General features: G+C 37.6%; 1 protein-coding gene across 1 annotated transcript; it reads left to right on the top strand.

The window, feature by feature from the left end:
• The first annotated feature begins 18,720 nt into the window (after positions 1-18,720).
• SOSTDC1 (sclerostin domain containing 1) lies at positions 18,721-23,029 on the top strand. Its single transcript, XM_030294875.1, has 2 exons — positions 18,721-19,070; positions 21,587-23,029. Exons 1-2 carry the CDS (start codon positions 18,866-18,868, stop codon positions 22,000-22,002), a joined length of 621 nt encoding a protein of 206 aa, XP_030150735.1. The 5' UTR covers positions 18,721-18,865; the 3' UTR covers positions 22,003-23,029.
• The last annotated feature ends 4,449 nt before the right edge of the window (positions 23,030-27,478 follow it).

Here is a 27,478-nt window from a genome sequence, read left to right as displayed (position 1 = left end):
TTTTTTTTTTACTATAGTTTTCAGAACTTAAACCACATAAAAATATGGATTAATTTTCAGAGTAGTTAACATTGCCAATTAATAAATGAAAAAAGAACCAATGCAATAATGACCAAAGAAATGAAAACTTATAGTGTTTATTACCTATTTAATTTAAAAATATTCTTTATCAATTAAATCATGAGAATATTAAAAATTGGCAATCCTAAATGCTTATAAAGATGGGACGTCTACAGTGTAGGTAAGTTTGTACATGAAGTGTTGGAAACAATTGGGTACCTGGAACCAAACATTACAGAACCCATTTTAAGGAAATGATAAGAGATGCAAATATTGATGCACAAAGATGTTTTCTTCAGTATATTTGAATTGTCAAAGAATTAGAGACAACTAAAAAGTGTCTCTTTGAAATACAGACACTTTGAAATATCTATCCACATGAAACCTAAGGATGAAATATTAGAATCTTTCCATGTTAAGTCAGGAACAATCTAAGATTGCCTACCCATCATCGCTGCTTTAAATTAACATCGGTGGAAAGTTTTAACCAGAGGCATAAATAACAACATAGGATGAGAAAAAAGCACAAAATAGTGAAAACACAGGAACAGAGTTATCATTATTGCCAGATGATGTGATTATCAGGAAATACTGAGATAGTTAACTAAAAATGTATTAAACAGCATTAGTACTGTGGTCAGTTATAAGATCAATTATCCAATTCCGTAGCTTTTCAATGAACATTTAGAAAATATGATGTAAGAGACTCTCATTTCAACAGCAGCCTAAAACATAAAATATGCTTCTGATTAAACTTAAAAAATGTATAGACAGATACAAATAAAACTACAAAACCTGAATAAAGGACAGAAATAAACAGAACACATGGACAAAAACTTAAGAAAAAATAAAGGAAGTGGGAGGAAACCTTTGGAGGTGATTAGATAAGTTTATGGCCTTGATTGGGGTGATAGTTTCACAGTGTGCATGTATCTTCAAATCACCAAGTTGTGTACATTCTGTATGTACAGCTTTTTATATGTCAATCGTACCTCAATAAAGTGTTTTTTCTAAAAGAAAATAATTTGTGTCTTTTTGAAGACATAGAACACCGTTGGAATATCCTGACTCTGCCCTCCCAGCCACTTGTCTATCGCCAGTAGGAGAGCTATGATTTATGCAGCCAGAGTTTGTTCCAAATCACCTCCACTTTCCCTCCCTCTTTTTCTTTTCTCCTCTCTCCAGTTCTTCAGTCCCCTCATTTTCCCTCCACCCCCTCCCCGTCCTTTTCAGTTTTCCCTCTTTAGTTTTTCTTTCTTAATGATACTCCTGACCTACAGACGTGATGGTTCAACCCTCAGCTTTTAGCCCAGCCCTGTTTTCAGGCCTGGATTCTCTCCTCAGTCCTCCATTTGATTAGAGTTATGCTCACCCAATGCTAAATATTTCTGAAATTTAAATTTCTTCTACAACCCCTCAGAGTTATCTGTCCAAAACCCCAAACTACTCATGTCACTTCTTTGCTCAAAATTCTAGGAGTTCACGTTGATTTTAGAGTAAAATTCAAAGGGGGCCTGGGTGGCTCAGTCAGTTAAGCATCTGACTTTGGCTCAGGTCATGATCTCACAGTTCATGATTCGGAGCCCTGCTTCAGGTGAGCCCTGCTTCTCTCTCTCTCTCTCTCTCTTCCTCTGCCCCTTGTGGGATTCTCTCTTTATCTCCCACTCTCTGTTTGCCCCTCACTCCCTTGCGCCCTGTCTCTCTGTCTCTCAAACAAAAAATAAACAAAATAAAGAATCAAATTAAAACTCCTTAGGCTGAGAAAATGTTGTTCAAATTCTTCCAGTGCTTATTTCTCTGGCCTCTTCTAACTACTCCATGGGAGGCATTTCAAGGCAAGCAAGACGGGTTTAGTTTCTAAAATTTGCTGTGCTTTCTGTCACTGCCAGATCTTTGAGCACATACTATTTCTTCTGTCTAGAATACTGCAACTTACTTGCTTTTTAATCTGCCTCCTTCTGTTTATCCTTAATACTGTGCTCGGAATTCACACCCCCTGGAAATCTTTCTGGTCCTCACCAGTGACTTTGAGCTCTAGATCAATTCTTTGATTCTCTCCTGCCCTGACTTCTAGCCCTATACTGTAATTATCTGTTTAACTGACTGTCTTAATCTTGTGCAGTGAATTTAGGGGAGGTAGTTTATTCTATCACTGCAGGGCAAGCCACAATCTCTCGTACATACTAAGTACTCAGTATGTGTTAGCTGTAGTGGTAAATAAATGAAGGGCAACAAAGAAAGCATATTATAAATCCCACAGTGAAAAAAATGTATCCCTTTGGCATTGATAAGGAAAAACCAATTTTTAGGTCCGACGTGGAGAGGTTGAGCAATGAAGATGAGGATTTAAGATGTGAATTCTTGAAAGGCTGTAGGCCTTGTTTTGAATCATATGATGATTTCACTGGATCAAAGAGTGGTTTGGCAAGCAGTTGTTAAGGAACACTGAAACAGTGCCAACATTTCTGAGCTGATCTACTCCAGAGTGAATAAATTTTAAGGAACTGTAATTATCAAGTGCATTAGCCACCTTTATAATTGGAAAGGGAAAATAGCGTTGAGATCGTGCCGTAAATGACAACATTTATGTGCTTAAGGGTTGTCTTTAAAGGCTCAATCTTATGAAGATTTCATCTGGAGGGACGCAAGCCTTTCAAGTGCTTCAGCCTCGGACTTGTATGGTATTTGGAGACAGTCACCCTAGGGCGTGGCTGTGCACAGTTGTATTTTGTTTTGCTCAACTTCTGAGACTAGCAAGATTCCCAGGACTACCAAGTATGGCAACAAAACCAGCAGAACATTTCGATGGTCACTAAACAGCTTGCAATGTCCTGGCAGGAGCGGACTTTCCCCAGTCTGTTTTAACTTCTTCTTTGGCTGTTTGTCAGAAGAGCCTTGTCTCCCCGACCACCGTCAGGCCAACAGCCCCAACTGCTATATAAACAGGCTGGAGAGTTGGGCCCGAAGGCAATCTAAACTGTTAGTTGACATAATAAAATTCTAAGCCATAAGACATTTTAAGGATCCTCTCTGTCTTTCCTTGTTGAAAGCAATTTTAATCAATGCTTCTTAATCAGAGAATAATGGTTAAATTGTTTCCATGAGATTTTTAATTGACTTAATCTTTTGCCAACCTTAAACGAAGCTAAAGCCTTCAATAAAGATTGCAAAAGTACCAATTAAAGGTAAAAGCAATGGCAAACAAAAAAAAAATAATGATCATAATGCAGACATGGATTTTCCATAAAGAAATTATTTTTTTCTCTTCAAAATAAACTATTAAATCTTTTCTCTTCATATTATGTGTTCCAAGCCATGCTTGATGTCAGTATGAAATCAAAGTGATATAATAAATCCTTAAAGTAGCAAAGGCATGGTTTATTTTTGTTGGAATTATATTTTAAGAGAGCAAATGGATGTCAGAAAATTCCACATGTAACTATGTCGAGATAAAGGAACACTATTTTAAGTGGGGATTGTTTTGTTAATCAATGTAAAAGAACTATCTTCTTATGGATAAAAAGTCTCAAAAATTGACATGCAACTTTGAAATATCAAGATAGATAAAATAACTTGGTATTTTGGAAATTGCAAATGTTTATGAAGATGGTATGAATTCTGGTGTAGAAGCTTAGATATGAAAATATATATATTGTGATATATATGTATGTATATACATATGCATATGTATATAATGCATATATACATGTATGCATTTCTTTATATTTTTAAATCAATTTAATTTAAAAACCTGGCCCTCATTTTCCTTTCGCTCCTTCCCTTGCCCCTCATCAAGGGCTTTGCAGAGTTTTCTCCATAAGGCTAAGGCACTGGGGAGGTTCCTCTAGGCACTGGTGGTCATCAGCAGTCATTCCTTACTGGATACCCATTTCTAGGCTACATGTTCCCTTCAGGTTCAGAGGCTATGAAATTACATTTTTTTGGGGGGGAAGATGGCGGCATAGGAGGATGCTGGGCTCACTGCGTCCTGCTGATCACTTAGATTCCACCCACATCTGCCTAAATAACCCAGAAAACTGCCAGAAGACTAGCCGAACAGACTCTCTGGAGCCAAGCATAGACGAGAGGCCCACGGAAGAGGGTAGGAAGGGCGGAGAGGCGGTGGGCGCTACAGGGACTGGTGGGAGGGAGCCAGGGTGGTGGAGGGGCAGCCCACCCAGCAAGGCAGAGCCCCCGCGTCTGACTTGCAAAAGTGGAGAGGCCAGACTGCATGAGTTCTGACAGCCAGTGGGACTTAACATCTGGAATGTTATAAGCCAACAGCTCTGCTAAGAGAGCGGGAGGGCGAGAGGACAATGGGAGGGAGAGGTGTTGAGCCCCGGAAGACAGAGCTCAGCTTGGTGGGGAACAAAGGCGCTGGGCAGTACCATCTCCCTCTCCCATCCCCCAGCTGAAATCCCAAAGGGAACCAGTTCCCCACACGGAACTTGCTTGCACCACTCAAACACCCAACGCTGTGCTTCTGTGGATCCATCCCTCCGAAGGGTCTGCCTGCCTCCCTCCTGGTGCTGCAGGACCCCTCCCACAGGGGACCACCAATGGCAAAGGGAGCTAAGCCTGCCCCTCCTGCCCCTGTGCACCTTGCGGATCCCCCCCTGCTAATATGCCAGATCCCATCAAAGCAGCACCACAAGCCTGGAAGTGTGCAAGTAGCCCAGACAGAGGCCACACCACTCCACAGTGAGTCCTGCCCCTGGGAGAGGGGAAGATAAGGTACACACCAGTCTGCCTGTGGCCCCAGCGGTGGGCTGAGGGCAGACATCAGATCTGACTGCAGCCCCGCCCATCAACACAAGTTACTCCAGACAGCACAGGGGAGTGCCCTACAGTTTGGAGCCACCACAAAGACTACCCAAAATGACAAAATGGAAGAATTCTCCTCAAAAGAAACTCCAGGAAGTAGAGACAGGTAACAAATTGATCAAAAACGTTTTCAGCAATGTAACGGAACATGAATTTAGAATAATAGTCATAAAACGAATCGCTGGACTTGAAAAAAGTATAGAGGACAGCTGAGAATCTATTGCTACAGAGATCAAGGGACTAAGAAACAGTCAGGAGGAGCTAAAAAATGCTATAAATGAGGTGCAAAATAAAATGGAGGCAACCACAGCTTGGATTGAAGAGGCAGAGGAGAGAATAGGTGAATTAGAAGATAAAATTATGGAAAAAGTGGAAGCTGAGAAAAAGAGAGATAAAAAAATCCAGGAGTTTGAGGGGAGAATTAGAGAACTAGGTGATGCAATGAAATGGAACAATATCCGTATAATAGGAATTCCAGAAGAGGAAGAGAGAGAGAAAGGGGCTGAAGGTGTACTTAAACAAATCATAGCTGAGAACTTCCCTGATCTGGGGAAGGAAAAAGGCATTGAAATCCAAGAGGCACAGAGAACTCCCTTCAGACATAACTTGAATCGATCTTATGCACGATATATCATAATGAAACTGGCAAAATACAAGGATAAAGAGAAAATTCTGAAAGCAGCTAGGAGAAAACATGCTCTAACATATAAAGGGAGACCAATAAGACTAGTGGCAGACCTATCTACTGAAACTTGGCAGGCCAGAAAGGAATGGCAGGAAATCTTCAATGTGATGAACAGAAAAAAATACGCAGCTGAGAATCCTTTATCCAGCAAGTCTGTCATTCAGAATAGAAGAAGAGATAAAGGTCTTCCCAAACAAACAGAAACTGAAGGAATTCGTCACCACTAAACCAGCCCTACAAGAGATCCTAAGGGGGATTCTGTGAGTGAAATGTTGCAAGGACCACAAAGTACCAGAGACATCACTACAAGCATGAAACCTACAGACATCACAATGACTCTAAACCCATATCTTTCTATAATAACACTGAATACAAATGGCCTAAATGCTCCAACCAAAAGGCATAGGGTATCAAAATGGATAAAAAACAAGACCCATACATTTGCTGTCTACAAGAGACTCATTTTAGACCTGAGAACACCTTCAGATTGAAAGTGAGGGGATGGAGAACTATCTATCATGCTACTGGAACTCACAAGAAAGCTGGAGTAGCCCTACTCATATCAGACAAACTAGACTTTAAATTAAAGGTTGTAGGGGCGCCTGGGTGGCTCATTCAGTTGAGTGTCCGACTGCAGCTCAGGGCATGATCTCACAGTCCGTGAGTTTGAGCCCCACGTCGGGCCCTGTGCTCACAGCTCAGAGCCTGGAGCCTGCTTCGGATTCTGTGTCTCCCTCTCTCTCTGACCCTCCCCTGTTCATGTTCTGTCTCTCTCTGTTTCAAAAATAAATAGACATTAAAAATTTTTTTAAATAAATAAATAAATAAATTAATTAATTAATTAAAGGTTGTAACAAGAGATGAAGAAGGGCATTATATAATAATTACAAGGTCTATCCATCAGGAAGATCTAACAATTATAAATGTCTATGCACCAAATATGGGAGCCCCCAAATATATAAAACAATCACAAACATAAGCAACATTATTGATAAGAATGTGGTAATTGCAGGGGACTTTAACACTCCACTTACAACAATGGACAGATCATCTAGACACAGGATCAATAAAGAAACAAGGGCCCTGAATGAAACATTGGATCAGATGGAGTTGACAGATATATTTAGAACTCTGCATCCCAAAGCAACAGAATATACTTTCTTCTCGAGTGCACATGGAACTTTCTCCAAGATAGATCACATACTGGGTCACAAAGCAACCCTTTATATAAGTATAAAAGAATTGAGATCATACCATGCATACTTTCAGACCACAATGCTATGAAGCTTGAAATCAACCACAGGAAAAAGTCTGGAAAACCTCCAAAAGCATGGAGGTTAAAGAACACCCTACTAAAGAATGAATGGGTCAACCAGGCAATTAGAGAAGAAATTAAGAAATATATGGAAACAAATGAAAATGAAAATACAACAATCCAAACTCTTTGGGATGCAGCGAAGGCAGTCCTGAGAGGAAAATACATTGCAATCCAGGCCTATCTCAAGAAACAAGAAAAATCCCAAATACAAAATCTAACAGCACACCTAAAGGAAATAAACAAAACAGCAAAGACACCCCAAATCCAGCAGAAGAAGAGAAATAATAAAGATCAGAGCAGAAATAAACAATATAGAATCTAAAAAAACTGTAGAGCAGATCAATGAAACCAAGAGTTGGTTTTTTGAAAAAAATAAACAAAATTGGTAAACCTCTAGCCAGGCTTTCTCAAAAAGAAAAGGGAGAAGACCCAAATAGATAAAATCATGAATGAAAATGGAATTATTACAACCAATCCCTCAGAAATACAAGCAATTATCAGGGAATACTATGAAAAATTATATGCCAACAAACTGGACAACCTGGAAGAAATGGACAAATTCCTAAGCACCCACACACTTCCAAAACTGAAACAGGAGGAAATAAAAAACTTGAACAGACCCATAACCAGCAAAGAAATTGAATCAGTTATCAAAAATCTCCCAACAAATAAGAGTCCAGGACCAGATAGCTTCCCAGGGGAATTCTACCAGGCATTTAAAGCAGAGATAATACCTATCCTTCTCAAGCTGTTCCAAAAAATAGAAAGGGAAGGAAAACTTCCAGACTCATTCTATGAAGCCAGCATTACTTTGATTCCTAAACCAGACAGAGACCCAGCAAAAAAAGAGAACTACAGGCTATATCCCTGATGAATATGGATGCAAAAATTCTCACTAAGATACTAGCAAATCGAATTCAACAGCATATAAAAAGAATTATTCACCATGATCAAGTGGGATTCATTCCTGGGATGCAGGGTTGGTTCAACATTTGCAAATCAATCAATGTGATACATGACGTTAATAAAAGAAAAGAACAGAACCATATGATCCTGTCAATCGATGCAGAAAAAGCATTTGACAAAATTCAGCATCCTTTCTTAATAAAAACCCTCTAGAAAGTCGGGATAGAAGGAACATACTTAAACATCATAAAAGCCATTTATGAAAAGCCCACAGCTAACATCATCCTCAATGGGGAAAAACTGAGAGCTTTTTCCCTGAGATCAGGAACACGACATGGATGTCCACTCTCACCCCTGTTGTTTAACATAGTGTTGGAAGTTCTAGCATCAGCAATCAGACAACAAAAGGAAATCAAAGGCATCAAAATTGGCAAAGATGAAGTCAAGCTATCACTTTTTGCAGAAAACATGATATTATACATGGAAAACCCGGTAGACTCCACCAAAAGTCTGCTAGAACTGATACATGAATTCAGCAGAGTCACAGGATACAAAATCAATGTCCAGAAATCAGTTGCATTCTTATACACTAATAATGAAGCAACAGAAAGACAAATAAAGAAACTGATCCCATTCACAATTGCACCAAGAAGCATAAAATACCTAGGATTAAACCTAACCAAAGATGTAAAAGATCTGTATGCTGAAAACTATAGAAAGCTTATGAAGGAAATTGAAGAAGTTATAAAGAAATGGAAAAACATTCCATGCTCATGGATTGGAAGAATAAATATTGTTAAAATGTCAATACTACCCAAAGCTATCTACACATTCAGTGCAATCCCAATCAAAATTGCACCAGCATTCTTCTTGAAGCAATCCTAAAATTCGTATGGAACCACAAAAGGCCCCGAATATCCAAAGTAATTTTGAAGAAGAAGAACAAAGCAGGAGGCATCACAATCCCAGACTTTAGCCTCTACCACAGAGGCTCTGGAATTACATATCCTACTGGAACTTTAATGAAGGTGGTTATCGTGCCTTTCTGAATATTAGCCACCTGTCTGGGACACTGTCAGGGAGTAGGGCTTGGCCTCTGGTCTTTCATGAAGCACATATACCCAACCCCAGTCCTTCCCTCCCAATTCTACCTCCTCCTCAACTTCCTGGATGAAGGCAAAGGAAAAAAATGGACGCTAAGTGATTGTCTAGAACAAATATCCTGCCACATATATAAAGGAGATCATCTAAAAACAATCTAAATATTTTATCAGAAGAGAATTAATGGATAGTTTATATAAGATCCATGTAGCCCATCCAATGCTAAGGTTGAAAAGAATGAGGCAAACCTGTATGTTCTGATACAGGAAAATGTCCAAGATAGGTCATTAAATACTCAATGTAATTTGAGAAATCCTATGTATAGCATGTTCCTGTCTTTATGACAAAAGTTAAAAATATATATGTGTATTTATATGCATATCATATTTAAATTAGCTTATAAATGCAGAAAATGTTGGGAAACATCACAAGGCACTCCTAACTGATTATTTCTGGGTAGTGGGGTTGGAGGAGAAATGGGAAGAGGTGACTTTATCCTACTTAATGAACTATTGACACAGTTTATAACATGCATGTATCCTTTTCATAATTTTATAATCCTATTTCTTAAAAAGGTAGAAATCTGATGATGCAACTCTTTTCCATAATACAATAAGCTTAAATATTATGAAGTAATCAGCTTAATTTTCTTGTTAATCGTATGAGAGCATTAAGGACACTTGTTTAGAAAATTTAAAAATATAAAGCAGTATTCCCTTTCAAGGTTCATAAATAAAATATTCTGTGCTGAAAATCTGCATATATCCTTTTCTCTATTTTAATAATTATATTTTAAATAATTTTACTGATCTTAAATACATTGTGCTGTGTATTAGGATTGGAAATGTAAATCACCTGATTTTACTGAGATTAAAATAAATGTCTTTGTCATATGAGGACTTTAAGATACAAAACAGATGAGCATAAGGGAAAGGAAGCAAAAATAATATAAAAACAGGGAGGGGGACAAAAACATAAGAGACTCTTAAATATGGAGAAGAAACAGAGGGTTACTGGAGGGGTTGTGGGAGGGGGATGGGCTAAATGGGTAAGGGAAATGAGGAATCTACTCCTGAAATCATTGTTGCACTATATGCTAACTTGGATGTAAATTAAAAAAATAAATTAAATAAATATAAAAAAATAAAAAATAAATGTCTTTATATTATTCTAAATTGTAATACCTAATCCTCAGAGACCCATCTCCCAAATATTCTTCCTTTTCTCCCAATTGTCCTTTCCTTTGTATTTCACCATTTGTTAATTTAGTCTATATTTTCAATAAAGCCTTCCAAGAACAGAATTTTGAATAATGAAAAGAGCATTTGCAGGAATGAAAGGCATAAAGGCATTAAATTGAATGGTGAGCATGAAAAACTACTATAGAAACATAAATCTAAGGAATGGAAAGAAAGGAGGATAGCTGGCTCATGAAGATGTTTGTTCTGCAAGTAAAAGGATCTAACTGACTTTTTTTTTTCTAGAGAGAAAGAGAGAGAGAGAGAGAGCACACAAGCAGGGGAGGGGCCCAGAGAGAGGGAGAGAGAGAATCCCAAGCAGGCTCTGTACTGTGTGCTGTGAGCATGGAGATGATGACCTGAGCTCACATCAAGAATCAGACGCTTAACCCATTGAGCCACCCAGGAGCGCCTCGACTAACATTTTTAAATGAGATGCTCTGATATCCATTTTTAAAAGATCCTGCTGTCGAGCACCTGGGTGGCTTAGTTGGTTAGGCGACCAACTTTGGCTTAGGTCATGGTCTCACAGTTCATGAGTTCAAGCCCCAGGTCAGACTCTGTGCTGACAGCTCAGAGACTGGAGCCTACTTCAGATTCTGTGTCTCCCCTCTCTCTACCCCTCCCATGCTCATGCTCTGTGTCTCTCTGTCTCTCAATAATAAATAAACATTAAAAAAAATTTTTTTAATAAATAAAAAAAAAGATCCTGCTGTATCTTATTCTGGAGAGTGCATTTTAAGGTGATGAGCCTGTAAGATGAGAGATCAGTTAAGTAGTTAATGACAGTAGCCCAGGCAAATAATGATGCAAACTTGAACTAAGCCAGTTGCTATCTGGGTAATAAAAAAAGAAGGGATGTTGAGAGATGTTTATTATTTATGGTTTTGCAAAAAACACAGGGCATAAGTTTTATAAGCTTATAGTTTATACTACTTGAGAATTCCTGAAAGGAATTAGGGAATTAGGTTTAAAAAATCTAGGGGCAGGATTACATGACAGTAGGTATGTAAATGAAAGTGTTTGTGTTACTTGACAAAAGGTTTCTAAACCAAGTTCTAGGGTTCTACTCTAAGAAAGCATCCGACTAAATTTGCTGCCCATCGCTGGATAGATTTCTTGAGCTTTGATTCTAGCTGTCTCTTAGACAGTTTCTCTTGGATTTCCACCAGCACCGTAACCACATCCTAATGCAGTCTAAACTCATTATTAAACTTTAAACTCTTCCAGCCTGGTTCCCCCCTGACCCCACCATTTCCCTAGTCACCCAGCTTTACAACTTTATTTTCACCTTTGCCTTCATTTCCAATCAACTGCCAACCTATTCTCAGTGTCTCTGATCTTTGTCCTAGCCTTCCCTCTCTCTTTCAAGTTCAGGATTTTTTTTTTTCACCTGAGTTCTCGAAATAATGTGCCTCCTTCCTATGTTGCAGTGTAACTCTGCCTAACCCATATCGCACATTGCATCTAGAATCAGTGTTCTGAAACCGTGTGCTCTTGACCTTCCCCTGCTTATAATCTGTCAGGGCGAGTGAACATTTCATTTAATGAGATTGCTTTGGAAAACTTTGTTATTATCTACTAAAGTTGAATATACAAATTCTCTATTTCATCCACTTCACAACTAGATTTATATTTAACAAAAATATATATCTATAGATGCATCAAAAGACAGGCACTAGAATGTTTATAACAACTTTATTCATAATAGCCACAAGCTAGAACCAATCCAATCTAGACTCGATAAATGAATTGTGGATGTCAATGCAATTCAATAGTATACAACAATGAAAAAAGTCATTCTTATATCAAATTCTAAAACAGGCAAAATTAATAACTGGTGTCAGAAATCAGAATAGTAATTTTATTTTAGGGAGGAGGAAGAAAGTGGTTACTAGGAAAGGGGACAGGAGAGAAACTTTGGGGTACTGGAAATTTTCTATCACTTTACCTGTATGTAAGTTACATGGTGTTTTTACTTTGTGAAAATAAAAAACAAACACATATATTCACATTCACATCCTTCAGTGACTCTTCACTGTTTACCAAATTATCTCCAAACTTTTAAACCTGCAAAGCAGGACTGTAGTTAATGATCTGCTCCAGTCTGCCTTTCCAATCAATGTAGACACAATTGTTTTCCATGTTCCCTAGCACGTATCCTTCGTTCCAGCTACATAGTAGCTGTGGGACCCCTACACCACACCTCCCATCTACACAGAACTTGGAAGCAAATTACTTCATTAAAACATACCAGAATTGAAATTAGGAAGTTTCTGCAGCAACTTTATTTCCCAGAAAAGCTGTAGTGGTATTGGGCCAGATTCTCTGCTACGTTCTTTTTGTCCTCCAGTTTTCTGACATACCAGGGAACTACAGACTGTTAGGCCTCTACTACTGGTGAGGTAAGGTCCTAATAGGTTTAGGCTTGGCCAGGAAACCCATTGGTACTTGAATAAGAGATTCCTCAGGAAAGAGTGAAACGAGACTGCATGCTGCCAGGGCTAGGAGCCTGACTTGGCTGTGGAATGCTCCTGAGGTTGGTGGACAACAATCAAAACCACAATGATCAAAGTATTTTGCCAAAATCTGGGTCAACATTGATAGCTGTGAGAATCAGATATGGCTGCCAAAATTTCTAGTGAGCAATGGTATCACCGTAGGTGGTAATTTTTGTGTCCCTCTCTGTGGAACAAAGCATTAATCAGTCACTGGAAGACACCAAGAATATCCAGGCCCTAGGGAGAAATAAATACAGGAAAAAGAAATGGGTTCAGGTTTTGGCCAACTGAGCTGAGCTTTAGGGCAGGGCTTCCATCTGACTGTACAAACTGGAAGAGTCTGGAGCAGAGTCCTAGTTAAACAGATGAGGTAACTGCGACGGAGACTATGGGGACAGGGCATGTGCGCAGTCTACTGTCGTGCATCTCACACCTTAGCGCGCAGAACAAGGACTGGGAGAGTTGTTAGGACACAGGTTCCTGGATTCTACCCCAGGGGGTTCTGATTCAAGGTCTGAGGACCTTTTTTAAAACTTAATTATTTTTGAGAGAGAGAGAGAGAAAGAGAGAGCGTGAGTGGGGAGGGGCAGAGAGAGATGGAGACACAGAATCTGAAGCAGGCTCCAGGCTGAGCTGTCAGCACAGAGCCAGATGTGGGGCTCAAATCCATGGACTGCAAGATCACGACCTAAACCGAAGTCGGCCACTTAACCAACTGAGCTACCAGGTGCCCCTAAAATACGGTTTTAGAAGAACTATCAGGATTGTGTGGAACAAAACGAATTCTAGCTCCCATTATTGGGGACAGGATATTTAATATGCTACCAACCATGCTCACACTGAGTTCAGGGACTTGTGTGAGCTGAATGTACGGTGAAGAGATCAGTTCTTACTGTGCAAGGTAGCAAACGCCAGTGAAAAGGACAACTTACTAGTCTCCCTAATTTTTACAACCATATGGAAGCCCTCTTCTTACTGTCTTGACATGTTCCCTAGAGCTTGCATATAAGGTTTTCCTTAATAGCAGCTTGCTGGCATTTTTAGGAAGTTTCCTGGAGAATTTGCCTAGGCTGGTGGTTTATAACCCAGGACCGTTTTGCACATCGGGGACATTTGACAATGTCTGAAGAAGATATTTTTGTTGTTCACAGCTGGGTGAGGGAGGTACAAGTGGCATCTGGCGGAGAAAGCCCAGGGTTGCCGCTAAACCCCCTACAATACACAGGACAGGTCCCATAACAATGATCTGGCCCAGAATGTCGCTAGTGCCAAGATTGAGAAATATATCTAGAGATGTATCCACTGGATTTTGAATTTCCACTTGGGTCTTGTGTCAGGCTACACAGCGCCTTATAAACAGCACTATGTAAATTAATATTATCTGTGTTGGGGATGCTTATAACAACAACAAAAACACATTTATTCTACAAATAAAACCAAAAAACATTTAAACAAAATAAAAGTAAAGAGACAACTAATAACGGTGGTGAGGGAGGAAGAAAATCCTACAGAAGGATCAAGTTAAGGGGAATTCCTTTAGTGGAATTCTAAACAGGAGCTTTAGGGAAAAGGCAAGAGGGTAAGCGCTGTGCCTCATTCAGCTTTGCAGACTCTGAACTGCAGCGTCTTTGACAAATACTGGACTCGACACATATTGACATGATATGAATGAAAGATGTTAATCCATCCTCTTTTAAGGATTTTTATGCATGAAGATTCTATAGTAGTTTTCTTTCTCTTCTAAACTAACAGTGGTCAATGCCATAAGTTCTATTATTAATTGGAACACTCTGAACATAGTTTAAGTCCATAGAGAACGAGATATAGCTCATTATTGCATTCAGTAAACATATTTTGTTTACATTTATTCTGGTTCTTCCCCTGTCAGAGATAAAAAACAATTGGTCAGTCTAATTATTTTTAACGAAAGAACATTTACACATTCTTTAGTGTTTAATCAAACTAAACAATCTCTTTCCTTTTAACTTTTGTTCTCCATCTTAAATTGAATAATTGTGTTTGTTGGAGACTTCTCTAATCTTTGAAAAATCATTTTTAAATTCAAAGACTCTAATGAGAAACAGGACTTTTAAACTCATATTCAATGACTATTTTTTCCATTTCTTTTGGGCCTGGTTTTGTGCTAGACACTTTCATTTTTTTTTTTTTTTAATTTCTTATTGAGATAGGTAAGTTCGGTGATGTTTTACACATGAAGCAACTAAGTTAGGTTCAGGAAATATAACCAGTTCATACAGATTACAAATGCCAGCAATAAGATTCAAATTCAGATTTTCTGATTCCAGTGCTAGGAGTCACATGATCAACAATACTATTAGAGCATTTAAATTCCAGCTTTTGCACATCAGAGTAATAGTGGTAATTCTATACCATTATTTGATTATTAATAATAGAACAACATCAATGACTCAACGGAGGACCAGAAAATAGATTTCAAAGCCTAAAAACAGAAGTTGCCCAACCACCATATTGAATGGTGCCGCATCTAATGCTTTCAAGGTTCTAGCATTATTCACAAAATTAATAGCTTAATTACTGTATCTTCATTTTCAAACAGATAATATTGTCTTAATTATCTATAGATGTGTAACAAATTACCCCAAACCTTAGTTAGAACAACATTTACTATCTCATAGCTGCTGAGATGGCTCTGGCTTAAAGTCTTTTATAAGGCCACAAGGTATAAGCTGGGGCTGCAGGCCTCACGTGAAAGACAGGCTGTGAGATTTGCTTTCAAACTTATCCATGTGGTTGTTGATAGAACTCAGGTCCTCATGGTTTGTTTAGTGGAAGGCTCCCCTTCCTTGTTGGCAAGAGACATCCATTCCTTGCCACTTGGGCCAACTCTCCATAGGAAAACTTATAACATGGCAGCTGGTTTCTAGCAAAGCAAGTGGAGGGAGCTACAGCAGGTAAGGAAGACAGAAGTCACAGTCTTTTGGTATAACCTAAGCATGAAATTCACATCTCATCACGATATTATATTCATTAGAAGTTAGTCTCTAGGTCCAATGTACACTGAAGAGAAGCAGATTGCCTCAGGGGTGTGAATATCATGAGTTGAAGGTTATTAGGGGCCATCTTTCTGATTGCCTACCATAAATATTAACCAATTTTTGAATATGTGAAAGGACAGTTTTTCTATATTTCTTAAATAATTTATCCACTTGTTGAACATTATTCGTAAGATAAAAATCATTCTTGTATCACAAGGCTTTCAAAGCCATCAGACAATTGGCCACTCTGATACAATGGATGGGGTGCTGACTCCAGACTTGAGGAGGTAGAGGGCAAGGGACTTTCCTTACTCCTAGTTCTATCTAAAGTGAGTCTTGGAGGAAAGATATGTATTAGCCAATGAGGAAGGGAATGAGGAAAGTGATAGAGGGAGATTTCCCAAATAGAAGGAGAACCATGTGCATATGAAGTTTTGGAGATGAGAAAGAACATAGCTTGTTCAGGGGAATACTTTCTTAATCAATTATGTCAAACATTTATACCCATAATCTTAGAGTTTGTGGTTATTCTTAATGAAGTACTGTTAAACTGCTCAGAAGAACTGTTAAATAGCAAATTTGTGATTATTTCTATTTTATCAAAGTAGTTTTCTAATTTGATCCTGTATGATGTATTGGATCTAAGAACTCTAAATTTTTCCTGTCCACGTGCACCAACCATATTGCCCTCATCCTGGCAATTTTGCTTCTGCCTGAGGTAATATCCTAAGGCTGAGTCTGCAGAATACCAGGTGCAAAACAGAGTTAACAATTATAAATAAATTTGGTCAATCTGATTCATCCACCGTAATAATTAAACTGCAAGGGGAGGCTGGGTGTCTCTGTTGGTTAAGCATCTGACTTCGGCTCAGGTCATGATCTCATGGTTTGTGAGTTTGAGCCCCGCGTCAGGCTCTGTGCTGACAGTGTGAGCCTACTTTGTATTCTGTGTCTCCCTCTCTCTGTATCCCTCCCCCACTAGTGCTCTGTCTGTCTGTCTGTCTCTCTCTCTCTCTCTGTCTCAAAATGAATAAATAAACTTTAAAAAATCAGAAAAAAGGAATTAAACTGCAAATTAAAATATCTTATTTTACTGTGACACACAGACCCACAACAGAGTAATGGTGAAGAGATGAGATTCTTTTGACCCCCTTGCTTCATTTAGGCATTGGGTCTACTGGTAAATGGTTAATAGTAACATCCTTCACGTAATTAATATCAAGTACTCTGATCAGCAGGATAAAAACTTCTTCAGTTGGTATTTTAAGAGGATGCCTAGTATATAATCTCCATGCACATACAGTAAACTGATGTATTGTTTTTCAGGAAGGATGTTAGAATAAATGTCTACATACAACCTTAGGATAGGGATCTGATTGTTATGAAGCAGACATACACATTAAATTGAATTTTTTTTTACTTTAATTTTTATAATTTTGATTATGTAGAATTTTGAACATTTGAACCCTTAACCCATGACCAGTCTTGCCCCACCTACACCTCTAACTAACCTCCTCCCAAATTATTTTTGAAGTTTATTCCAGACATCCTATCATTTTGTCTAAGAATATTTCAGCATATACCTCTAACAGAGAAGTAGATGCTGATTCTAAACAAAACCATAATAATACTTTCCTTCTTGAAAAACTCAGTAATTTCTTAGTATTATTAAATAATTAGTCTTTATTCTTAATTTTACTTTCTTTTTATATTGAGAGAGATAGATGGATAGATGATTTTGGCCTGCAGGAGATATTTGGAAAAGTCTGGAGACATTTTTGGTTATAATGGAGGGGGTGGGGATATAGTACTGGCATCTAGTGTGGAGAAGCCAGCCAGGTATGCTGCTAAATACACAGAACAGCCCTCCATAATAAAGAATTATCTATTTCAAAGTGTCAATAGTGCCATTTGGAGAAACATAGATGGATAGATGGATAGATAGCTGAATAGATACATAGGTAGGTGGGCAGGTAGGTAGGTAGATAGATAGGAATAGCAGCTATAACAGACCCAAGTTTATAAAGGGGAGAGATACAAAATATCTGTGCTATCAGGTCATGTCAGTAACCGCACAGAAGGCAAAAATAGATCTAAAATTGAAAAGATGATTCAGAGTGTGTAATTATTCCAATCAAAATATCCCATAAACCAGAGGAAATTTCGTGACTTTTTTTTAAAAGAATGGAGAATGGTAAGTAATATTAATGGAACATCTGTTGCAGGTGTGGGTAAAGAAGGTCAGGAAAGTATGTTTCTTATGTGTGCAGCAGAGTCAAAGGCAGCAATGAACAAAATGCTTAGTAAATACAGATAGAACATGTGTTGGGCAGCTAATGAAAAACCTAAAAAAAATTATTTTGAATTTGCTAAACAATGATCTGTCAGGAATGGCGCTTTTTTTATGCTAAATGCTATGAGTTTTCACAATTGTGACATATTTTTAAGATGAAAATTGGTAGTATTTCTTTACTGCAGAAAGAGCTATGCTCATTATTCTCCACACAGAACCCCTGGCAATAATTTACCTAGCGGAGCAGCAGTTCATGCAGATCAAAGCTGCATTATTTAAGTGTGTCCAGGGGGCAGATTTTAGCTCCATATGCCTTATACTTTTAAGGAAAAAAAAATATATATCGGTTTGCTTCTTGAGAAACAAAATATGTTTAATAGGTGCTTACTGCAAGTCTAGCAAAACTCACCCGAACTCCTTCCTATTATCTGGGAAGAACCGGCTCCCTACCCTAAATACTCTAAAATCTGGGGGGAGTGCGGAACAATTGTGGGAATGTAAATCTCTTCAAATGAACAGCAGTGTATTTTCATTTAAATTAAACCCGAATGTGAACTAGATTCAGGAAAGGAAATGGCAGAGAGGGAGATAGTCTGGAGTTGCTATAGAATGTGCCTGGCTGCTTTAGCTCCCAGACAACTGATGAAGCGCAACTCTGAAATTTCAGGCCATTTGTATACCAAGCTCCTCCTTTTCTGTAGTCTTCTCTTCTATTGGTAAAATTCTTTTGCAGGGTCATGTAGGGATCCCACCCCTTCTGTGTGTTTTCACTCTGAAGCTCTATACAACTTTACACCTGAATGAACGCCAAACCTCACTGGATATATAAAGGGAACCTTGAAGAGGAATTTCACAGTTACAGTGCAGAAGCAGAGGGAAAGGAATTAACCAGCTCTCCAGCCAAGCGAATCCTCTCCTCACCATGCTTCCTCCTGCCATTCATTTCTATCTCATTCCCTTTGCATGCATCCTAATGAAAAGCTGTTTGGCTTTTAAAAATGATGCCACAGAAATCCTTTATTCACATGTGGTTAAACCTGTTCCAGCACACCCCAGCAGCAACAGCACGATGAATCAAGCCAGAAATGGAGGCAGGCATTTCAGTAACACTGGACTGGATCGGAACAGTAAGTGTGTTTTACTTGCATGGATTTTGTTTTTTTTTTTTTCTCTTTTGGTAGCATTAGCTCACATTCCTATAGAATCGTTTCATTGCTAACTAACCTGAACCATGTATATTTTGCTAAACAATCTGGGAGTAATCTACTGCATGTGTAGATTGGCATTCTTCCCTACAAAGTTAATGTAACTAAAACAGTGATTTGATAATGCAGGCGAGGACTTAAGTTCTATCAAACATCCAAAAAAGAAAATGTTTCTAGGAATTAAACTGTTGCTTTTTAAAAAATCATGCAAAACGAGAGTTTTTTAAAAAGTGTTGTTCTACGTAGTGTACATTCGGGTTGTTTTCTGTGTATTTCAGGACATGTACAATTGTGGTAAAGTGCATAAACGTGACTAACCAAAGTATGTATAGGAAATCACAAGCTTTCCGGGAAAAAAAAATGGCTCACAAGCATTTCTAAAATATGTCTAGTGAAATGGTTGAAAGTTTTGATGATGACCAATGTAAAAGAGAGATGTAACTAAAAATATTGGAGAATCCTATTTTTCCAACATAATTACTTATTAACCAGATCCAAATTGGGCTAATTGTATACTTCTGTGAAAGAGTGGGGAAACTTCTATAACTTTAGAGATTTAAAATAATAGCAGTACAATAATATTTTGTACAGGGAGTATTTGTTTTCTGTTTGCTGAATTGACACACTAATCAAACATTACTTAGAGGGATTCAAATTTCTCCTCCTAACTTTTGCTTCACTCCTTTCAAGAAAAGTTCACATGCTAACAAACAGGTTTTCATAGAGACACAGAAAAACAGTGCACAGGAAATCTTCCACAAATCTTTTGCTCCACCTCAATTCCATTCAACTGCTAGAAGTAATTTTGACCTTTGAGAAGTCCAAGCAAATAGGGCTACTAATGTCTTTCTAAGAAAACCAAGGTGTTTTCACTTTCTTGAGGATAGTTGCTCTTATGTACAAAGGCGGTATCTGATTATTATTAGATTACTGAGCAATGTGGTGGGTATTCATGGTCAATGAACTGTCACTGCAAAAATGCCAAATCGGTATATACTTGGGGAACAAAAAGCTAGGCAAGTCAAATTCATCTCCGGCTCTTTCCAGGTGCATTCCTAAGGCAGATGCAGGAAGGGAAGCTGGAATCAGAATGAGACAGGCAGAGCACACTGACCAGTCAGCTAGTTTACCCTTTCACTTTAATCCCACGCTCTATACGGATGTATGTGTGTCTACATAAATTGTTTTACAGCTACTGCATCCCTTTAGGCTATGTCTCCCACCTCAGAGCTACTGAGGCCGAGAGACAAAGTCCAACTCCTCATTCAGGATCTACTTCAAATTAGCCTTCAGGATTCCACTTCAAGGCAAGACTACTTCACCCGTCCTTAGCATTTTTATTTTTTAAATTTCAGCAGTCTATCCTTATAAACGTTTTTTTTTGTTTTTTTTTTTTTCTGGTTAACAAATTTTGATTTCTTTTCGAGATTGTTACAGGCAATTTTCCTCAAGTTTGGGTAACAAAGCAATGGAAAGGAACACTCAAACATTTCAAGATTAATTTTTGCTTTAATTGCATAAGGCATGTAACAAGAAACAGCTGATTAGAGAACATACTTAACAGATTCAAATAACTAAACAAAAAGTTTGCCATGACCAGCCTTCAGGAAACGAACACCATGGTTCCTTTTGCAGTTGTAAATCAGACATGTTAGGCATTTTTCTGCCATAAAATTCATGGAAATGTAGCCAAGTTGTTATGGCAACCATACGTTCCTGATTTAGGGGCTTTTATATTCTTCAAATTTTGAGTTGTAGTGACATTTTGCCTTTCAAACATTTTAATATTTGTTTTTAAAAGATAGCTTGGGAATTTAGGTTTAAAACGTAGTTATTAAGGTTGATATGAGAAATGTCAGACTTTGTACACACATGTATGTATGATTCTCTGCAGCTGAATTTTATAATTGAAACAAAATATAGAGAGAGCATACACATTGTACACAATATTTAAATACTTTTCACATTTTCCCAGGAGATTTTTTTTAAAAACCTAATTAAAAGCACTTGCAGATATTAACTGATATGACCTGTGAGAAAAAGAACATTATAGTCTCTTAGCTCACTGAAGAAGGAATATTTACACAAGTGTAAGAACTGTTTAACCCTTACTGGGGAGTAAGACTAAAAAACAATGGGATTTTCAAACACTTCAGTAAGCAATTCATTAATGTTATCCATGAAAACAAAAATCAGGCCTAGTTCATTTTATTTCAAAAATGTACAGCCATGTGAACTGATCATTTTCACGGAAGTTATCTCTACACTCATCCAGGCAGATTTTTGCATTGTGAAAATGAAATAGATGTTCCCTTTCTATTTAACAATTTGCTATCATTTGGATACAGTTTTTGCCATTGCAGATGCCTTTGTTGTTGTTGTTTTTGAAGCGTTCATTTGCTTCTTCTCTTTAATGCACGCTCTTCCGTTTCCTGTAGGTCGAGTTCAAGTGGGTTGCCGGGAGCTGCGTTCCACCAAATACATCTCCGATGGCCAGTGCACCAGCATCAGCCCCCTGAAAGAGCTGGTGTGTGCTGGTGAGTGCTTGCCCCTGCCGGTGCTGCCCAACTGGATAGGGGGAGGCTATGGAACCAAGTACTGGAGCAGGAGGAGCTCCCAGGAATGGAGGTGTGTCAATGACAAAACACGTACCCAGAGAATCCAGCTTCAGTGCCAAGATGGCAGCACGCGCACCTACAAAATCACAGTGGTCACCGCCTGCAAGTGCAAGAGGTACACTCGGCAGCACAATGAGTCCAGTCATAACTTTGAGAGCATGTCGCCTGCCAAGCCAGCCCAGCATCACAGAGAGCGGAAAAGAGCCAGCAAATCCAGCAAGCACAGCCTGAGTTAGAACTCAGACTCTCGACACCAGACTGGCTAGTAACCATCTGCTTTACAGATCTGATTGCTTGGAAGACTCAAGCCTGCCATTGCTATTTTCTTACTTGAAAATAGATGCTTTGTGCTTTGATCAAACCCATCAAGCTGTCCTAAGTATCAGGACCTTCTCTGGGAATAGCTTTTCTTTTTCAAGTTTTTCAAGATGTATGCATATCCTTGAGTGCAATTTGCATTTAAATTCCATGCAACCTGTAGTTTTAATTCCCCATGGTTCTCGAAAGACTGGTGATACTATATACATCACTGAATCATTACTTTTTAAAGCAGAAAAGGGCTCCTTGGTTATCCTCCACTCCCCAGCCCATCCCCCACCCCACACCATCCCCAGCAAAACCCTTTCATAATTAAAGAGTTAAAAAAAAATGTTGCCATGAATCTTCACAGTAACACTTCAGAAAGGTGCTTTTTTTTTTTTTTTTTTTTTTGGTAATTTTCATGGGAAGTTTAGCAGCCATGAGTGATCTCCTTTGAAAGAGTGAAAGATATTGTGACATTTCACTTCAAAAATAAGCCCTGTAGCTTTTTACAGTCTCATAGTATGAAATTATACCCTGCATGCTGACCCTTGCTTACAATGGAATGCCAGAAATGCATGGCAGCAGCTAATAAGTAAAACTGATGAACTATTTATTTGTCAATGTTATTATTTAATGAGCTTTCACATGTGATTTTTTTCAAACTGTTAATTTTTTATGTTTTGAAGCTTTTCCATGTACCTAAATATTTTCCTGTATGATTTGTGGTTGATCTAGAAATATGAGAATACATGTAGATATGTAAAATAAATATTTTAGTCTCCTTTTTACATATATGTTTTATCATGAACTTTATCAATAGTATGGATCCTTTTAAATCAATAAGATGCTTTGTAAAACTGAAATATGTAATACCTTTTTGTTTAATCTGTGCAATCCGAAGGTGATTTAACCTTCAATTCCATCAGTTTCTTTTAACGAAAATAAACACTGCTAAAAGTTGTTGTCCTTGCCTTTAACATGTATGAAAAAGGTGCACGTGTACCAAAATTAGAATTTATGTATCAGAATAATTGATTTCTTTGATAAGGCACATTCAAGTTTTGAAAAAAAAAGTTCTTCAGTAACAGAGGAGAGAAAGAAAGACAATCTTTTCAGTAAAGGGACGATTTAAAAAGTTGGGTGACAATCCAGTTGTAGTGAGTTGTAATGAGAATATCATATGTATATACACCTGGGATGCCAAGTCTGCTGCCCATTATAATCACCTGGAGGAGATAATTTAAGACCCAATGTCCAGGCTGGCATCCAAATTACATCATACTTTCTGGGGGTAGAACTCAGATATCAGCAGATTTTAAGGTTTTCCAGGTGATTCCAGCATGCAGCTAAATTTGAGAAAGGACTTGTGAAAAAACTACTATCATCTGTTAGGGGAATTTTGAATACTACTGCGTGCCCCTCCCCCACCCCCAAACAACAAATAAAACCAAATAAAAACAACAAAGGAAACAAAAACTAATTTTTCAGTATTTTCAATTCTGACATGTTGAAACATTAAGCAACCTAGCCCCAGTCTTGAACCAGATTGTACGGTTATATAACTGATGTGCCAATTCAATCAAATGATTGAGCCCATTGCTCCGCATGAAAACCAAAGGGGCTTGGTTATGGCTGATAAGATCTTCTGGGTTTTCCCTTTTGGATTTTGAACACAAAGGGGTCCTTGGTCCTCTTCTGTAGCAGGTTGTGCTTTTGTAATTGCGAATTTAAACGTCACATGCGTATCACACATGGCATTATAAATTAAATAAGGACATTTTGTCCCTTTCCTATGAGAGGTAGGAGAGTCTCAACCTATATGAAGACAGAAAACCTCTCTAGATTTTATAATAATGCTATTATACCATCAGATAATGTAACAATTCATAGTCCACTATTGATTTATCTTCCAGTCTTACTAACTAGATATTAAACTATCTCATATTATATCATATTAATACTTGAGACACTTATAATAATTATATCACAGGTTGAATATACCAAAAATATATTGTTTCATATGTCTATTTCAGTGGTTTAACATTGCTCAATATGGGATATTTCATATAACAGACATTGAAGACACTGTAGCCATTTCTTCTGTCTCAACAAGAAGGCACTTTTAATAGCCTTAGAGTTAATCTTAAAAATTAGTGTGTTCCAAGATCTGAGGCATAAAAAGGACTTGACCTGACAATGGCTTTTCATAATCAAGAAGATTCTGCTGTTGCCTTGAAAAAAAAAAAGTTTATTTATTTACTTTTGAGAGAGAGAGAGAGAGAGAGAGACAGAGGAGAGTCCGGAGCAGGTTCCCAGCTGTCAGTGCAGAGCCTGACACAGGGCCACAGGGCTTGATCTCACAAACTGTGAGGTCATGACCTGAGCTGAAATCAAGAGTTGGTTGCTTTACCCACTGAGGCACCCAGATGCCCTTGTTGTTTACCTTTTAATAAGAAAATATTGAAACATAAGTTTGGGTGATAATAAAATGTTAAAATCATCACTGATTTGATTGCTAATGTGAATTAGTAAACAAATGTACTAGGAAAAATGAAATGGAGTAAAAAGATTATAAGACTTCTCTCGTCTCTGCTAAGTCAAGAATTAGATCGATTTCTCATGGTCACATTTAATTTACTGATCTGTTTCTGGCGGTGTTACATTGATGATACATCCATTGTGTGGTATTTGACATCAAATGAGAGGAAAAGGTCAGCAATCAATAAGAAAGGCCTAGGATACAATCAAGCTCCCAGAGAAGAGTGCAAATTAAAAGTCAACAGAAGGAGTAGCTTTACAGTTATTTAAAAAGGCGAAAAAGCACTTGCATCTGAATTGCTGATTTTATTTCAGGGTTTGTTTTTTTTTCTGATTAAACTATGCATAATTGTCCTCTCACCTAAGTAGCTATCATTTCAAAATGGTGAATTGTGATAATTTCAGCAGATTCTGACCTCTAGTTCACATTCGTAATATCTATCCATTAAGGATTTGTTTGTCAAATTTATTTTTGTTGCTGTGAATAAGGACTTTTTCAAGAGGCTTCGTAGATAGAATATAGATACTAATATTGATATTTATACATACATTAGATATATAGATAGATGTGTATATTCATAACAAAAATGAAAGAAAAGTTAATAGCACATATACAAATAAATAATACAGATAGTGTGCTATACCCTAGTTAAACATGCACATAGAACCTTTGGAAATACGTACTTACAAAAGAATTAACATTTTTCTACAAATTACTTATATTTATTCATTTACATTAATTACAAATAATTGCTAATTGGCAATATTCTATCAGCCATGTTTATTTTACTGTGTATTTTTTGAAAAGCAATGAAAATTAAGTTGCTTTAAAAAATTTAATTTTGAGAGAGAGAGAGAGAGAGAGAGAGAGAGAGTGTGTGTGAGCGGGGGAAGGACAGAGAGAGAGGGAGACACAGAATCTGAAGCAGGCTCCAGGCTCGGAGCTGTCAGCACAGAGCCCGATGCGGGTCTTGAACCCACAAATGGTGAGATCACGACCTAAGCCAAAGTCGGACTCTTAACTGACTGAGCCATCCAGGTGACCCGCTTTTTTTTTTTTTAATATTAAAAAGAAACTTAATCTATTCCAGCTCAATATCAAATTAATAAGGTTTTACTAGACGGTCTTGCTGTATCATTCATTCTATCTGCTACTAGAATTATTATTTTTTAATTACATAACCTGATATATCTATTTAGCATGATATTTACTTGAATAGGTATTGAATAGAATGGTTAAACTAGGTAGTTATGGTGGAAAGAATAGCACTCTGTCAAAGCAAAACCAGGAAACTTCCTAACAGCTGAATAAAGTCTTTGAACATTTAAATTTGCCATGTGAAATACCCTTTTTTTTTCAATCACTATGAAATTTAGGTATCAAAATCAAATTCATTATAGTTGGATTTAAAACATTATTTGAATTTGATGTAACTCTTGAAAATGTTTTTTAGCACTAAAGTGGCAACTCATTGCATACCTTAAATTCGGCATTTATATACTTCCTGTAGTCATACAGTTCTAATGGAAAGTGAAATGCATGGAAAATCTTTGATGAAATCCTTGTAGACACTCAGAAGGAATTCAGAGGGAAAATGATTTAGGATCCTCAGTGCTAGAGTGCATTCTCTTGTTAGGATGTTTACTTCCTTTAAGTGTAGACCGGTGACTTCCATCTTGGCCCTATTGAAACCTATTAAAATACAGCTCTGTGTTGTGTTAAATGAGTCGAGACTTGTGAACTAAGTAGACATTTGGCCACTATTATTACATTCACAAAGGGAGACCTTCTAGAATAGATACTGCAAAAGGCATTCTCCTTGTCAGTATCATTTTCAATTCCATTGGTTTATCCATTATTTCTGACTCTTTATCTAACGTTGCATTTGGTGCCTTTACCTGCATAGTTTGTAAATTGTCTTGAAGAGCTACAGGATGGCAAGTACCGCAGAAATCCCAATGGAAGGATGTTTTAGCTTCCTGGTTTAAGAATTGTTTAAAATGAATGCCAAACTGACTGCATAATTATTTCCAGTGCAAATTAGCCTGAGTGTTCATCCTCCACATTGTCAGGCTTGCTTGCTGAAGGATTTGTTTTCTGTCACAAACAAAGAAGAATGAAACAGTTCGGGAGATTTATGAAGAAACCTTAATGTTTTCCTTTGAATTTTAGTAAGTACACACTAAGGATTACCTTATATTAGTGATTTCATTTTTTTAGCAATTGGATTAGGCCCTTGAATCTGAGGCAGAGTGTCTAAATTGAATGATATCATCAGTGATATAAATATATTCAACCCAAATTCATTGTTATTAAAACTGATCAAGGGTTTGATAGGCTTAAAGATATTTATTTATTCACTGTTAAAACTATAACTATCACTTTTTTTTTCAGTAGGAATAAATGCCTTTTTTCGGGAATTTGTTATTAAATTCACACAAATTTAAAACTCTTTTACATTGCAATCTTGGTTAATTTTCACACAGTGATCATTTGAGTCCTCTTATTCATTGAGGTGTTGATCTAAATTTGGCATTGAGAGACAGACTAAAACACAGAACCCAGCAGTCTAGTAACCAGAACTTTTTGTCAATCCATGCAATCTTTAATTTGCACTCTATGTCTATACCGTTGACCCTTGAACAACATGGGTTGGAAGGTGTCGGTCCAGTAACACATGGATTTGTTATGGTACAGTACTATAAGTGTATTTTCTTTTACGATTTTCTTTTTTTGTTGTTGTTTTAATTTTTAATTTTGTAAAAAAATTACATCCAAATTAATTAGCATATAGTGCAACAATGATTTCACAAGTAGATTCCCTAGTGCCCTTTACCCATTTAGCCCATCCCCCACCCACACCCCCTCCC

The sequence above is a fragment of the Lynx canadensis genome, chromosome A2, assembly GCF_007474595.2.
Source record: "Lynx canadensis isolate LIC74 chromosome A2, mLynCan4.pri.v2, whole genome shotgun sequence".
In the NCBI taxonomy this organism is placed as follows: Eukaryota; Metazoa; Chordata; class Mammalia; order Carnivora; family Felidae; genus Lynx; species Lynx canadensis.
This window is presented reverse-complemented; position numbering and strand designations above follow the sequence as displayed.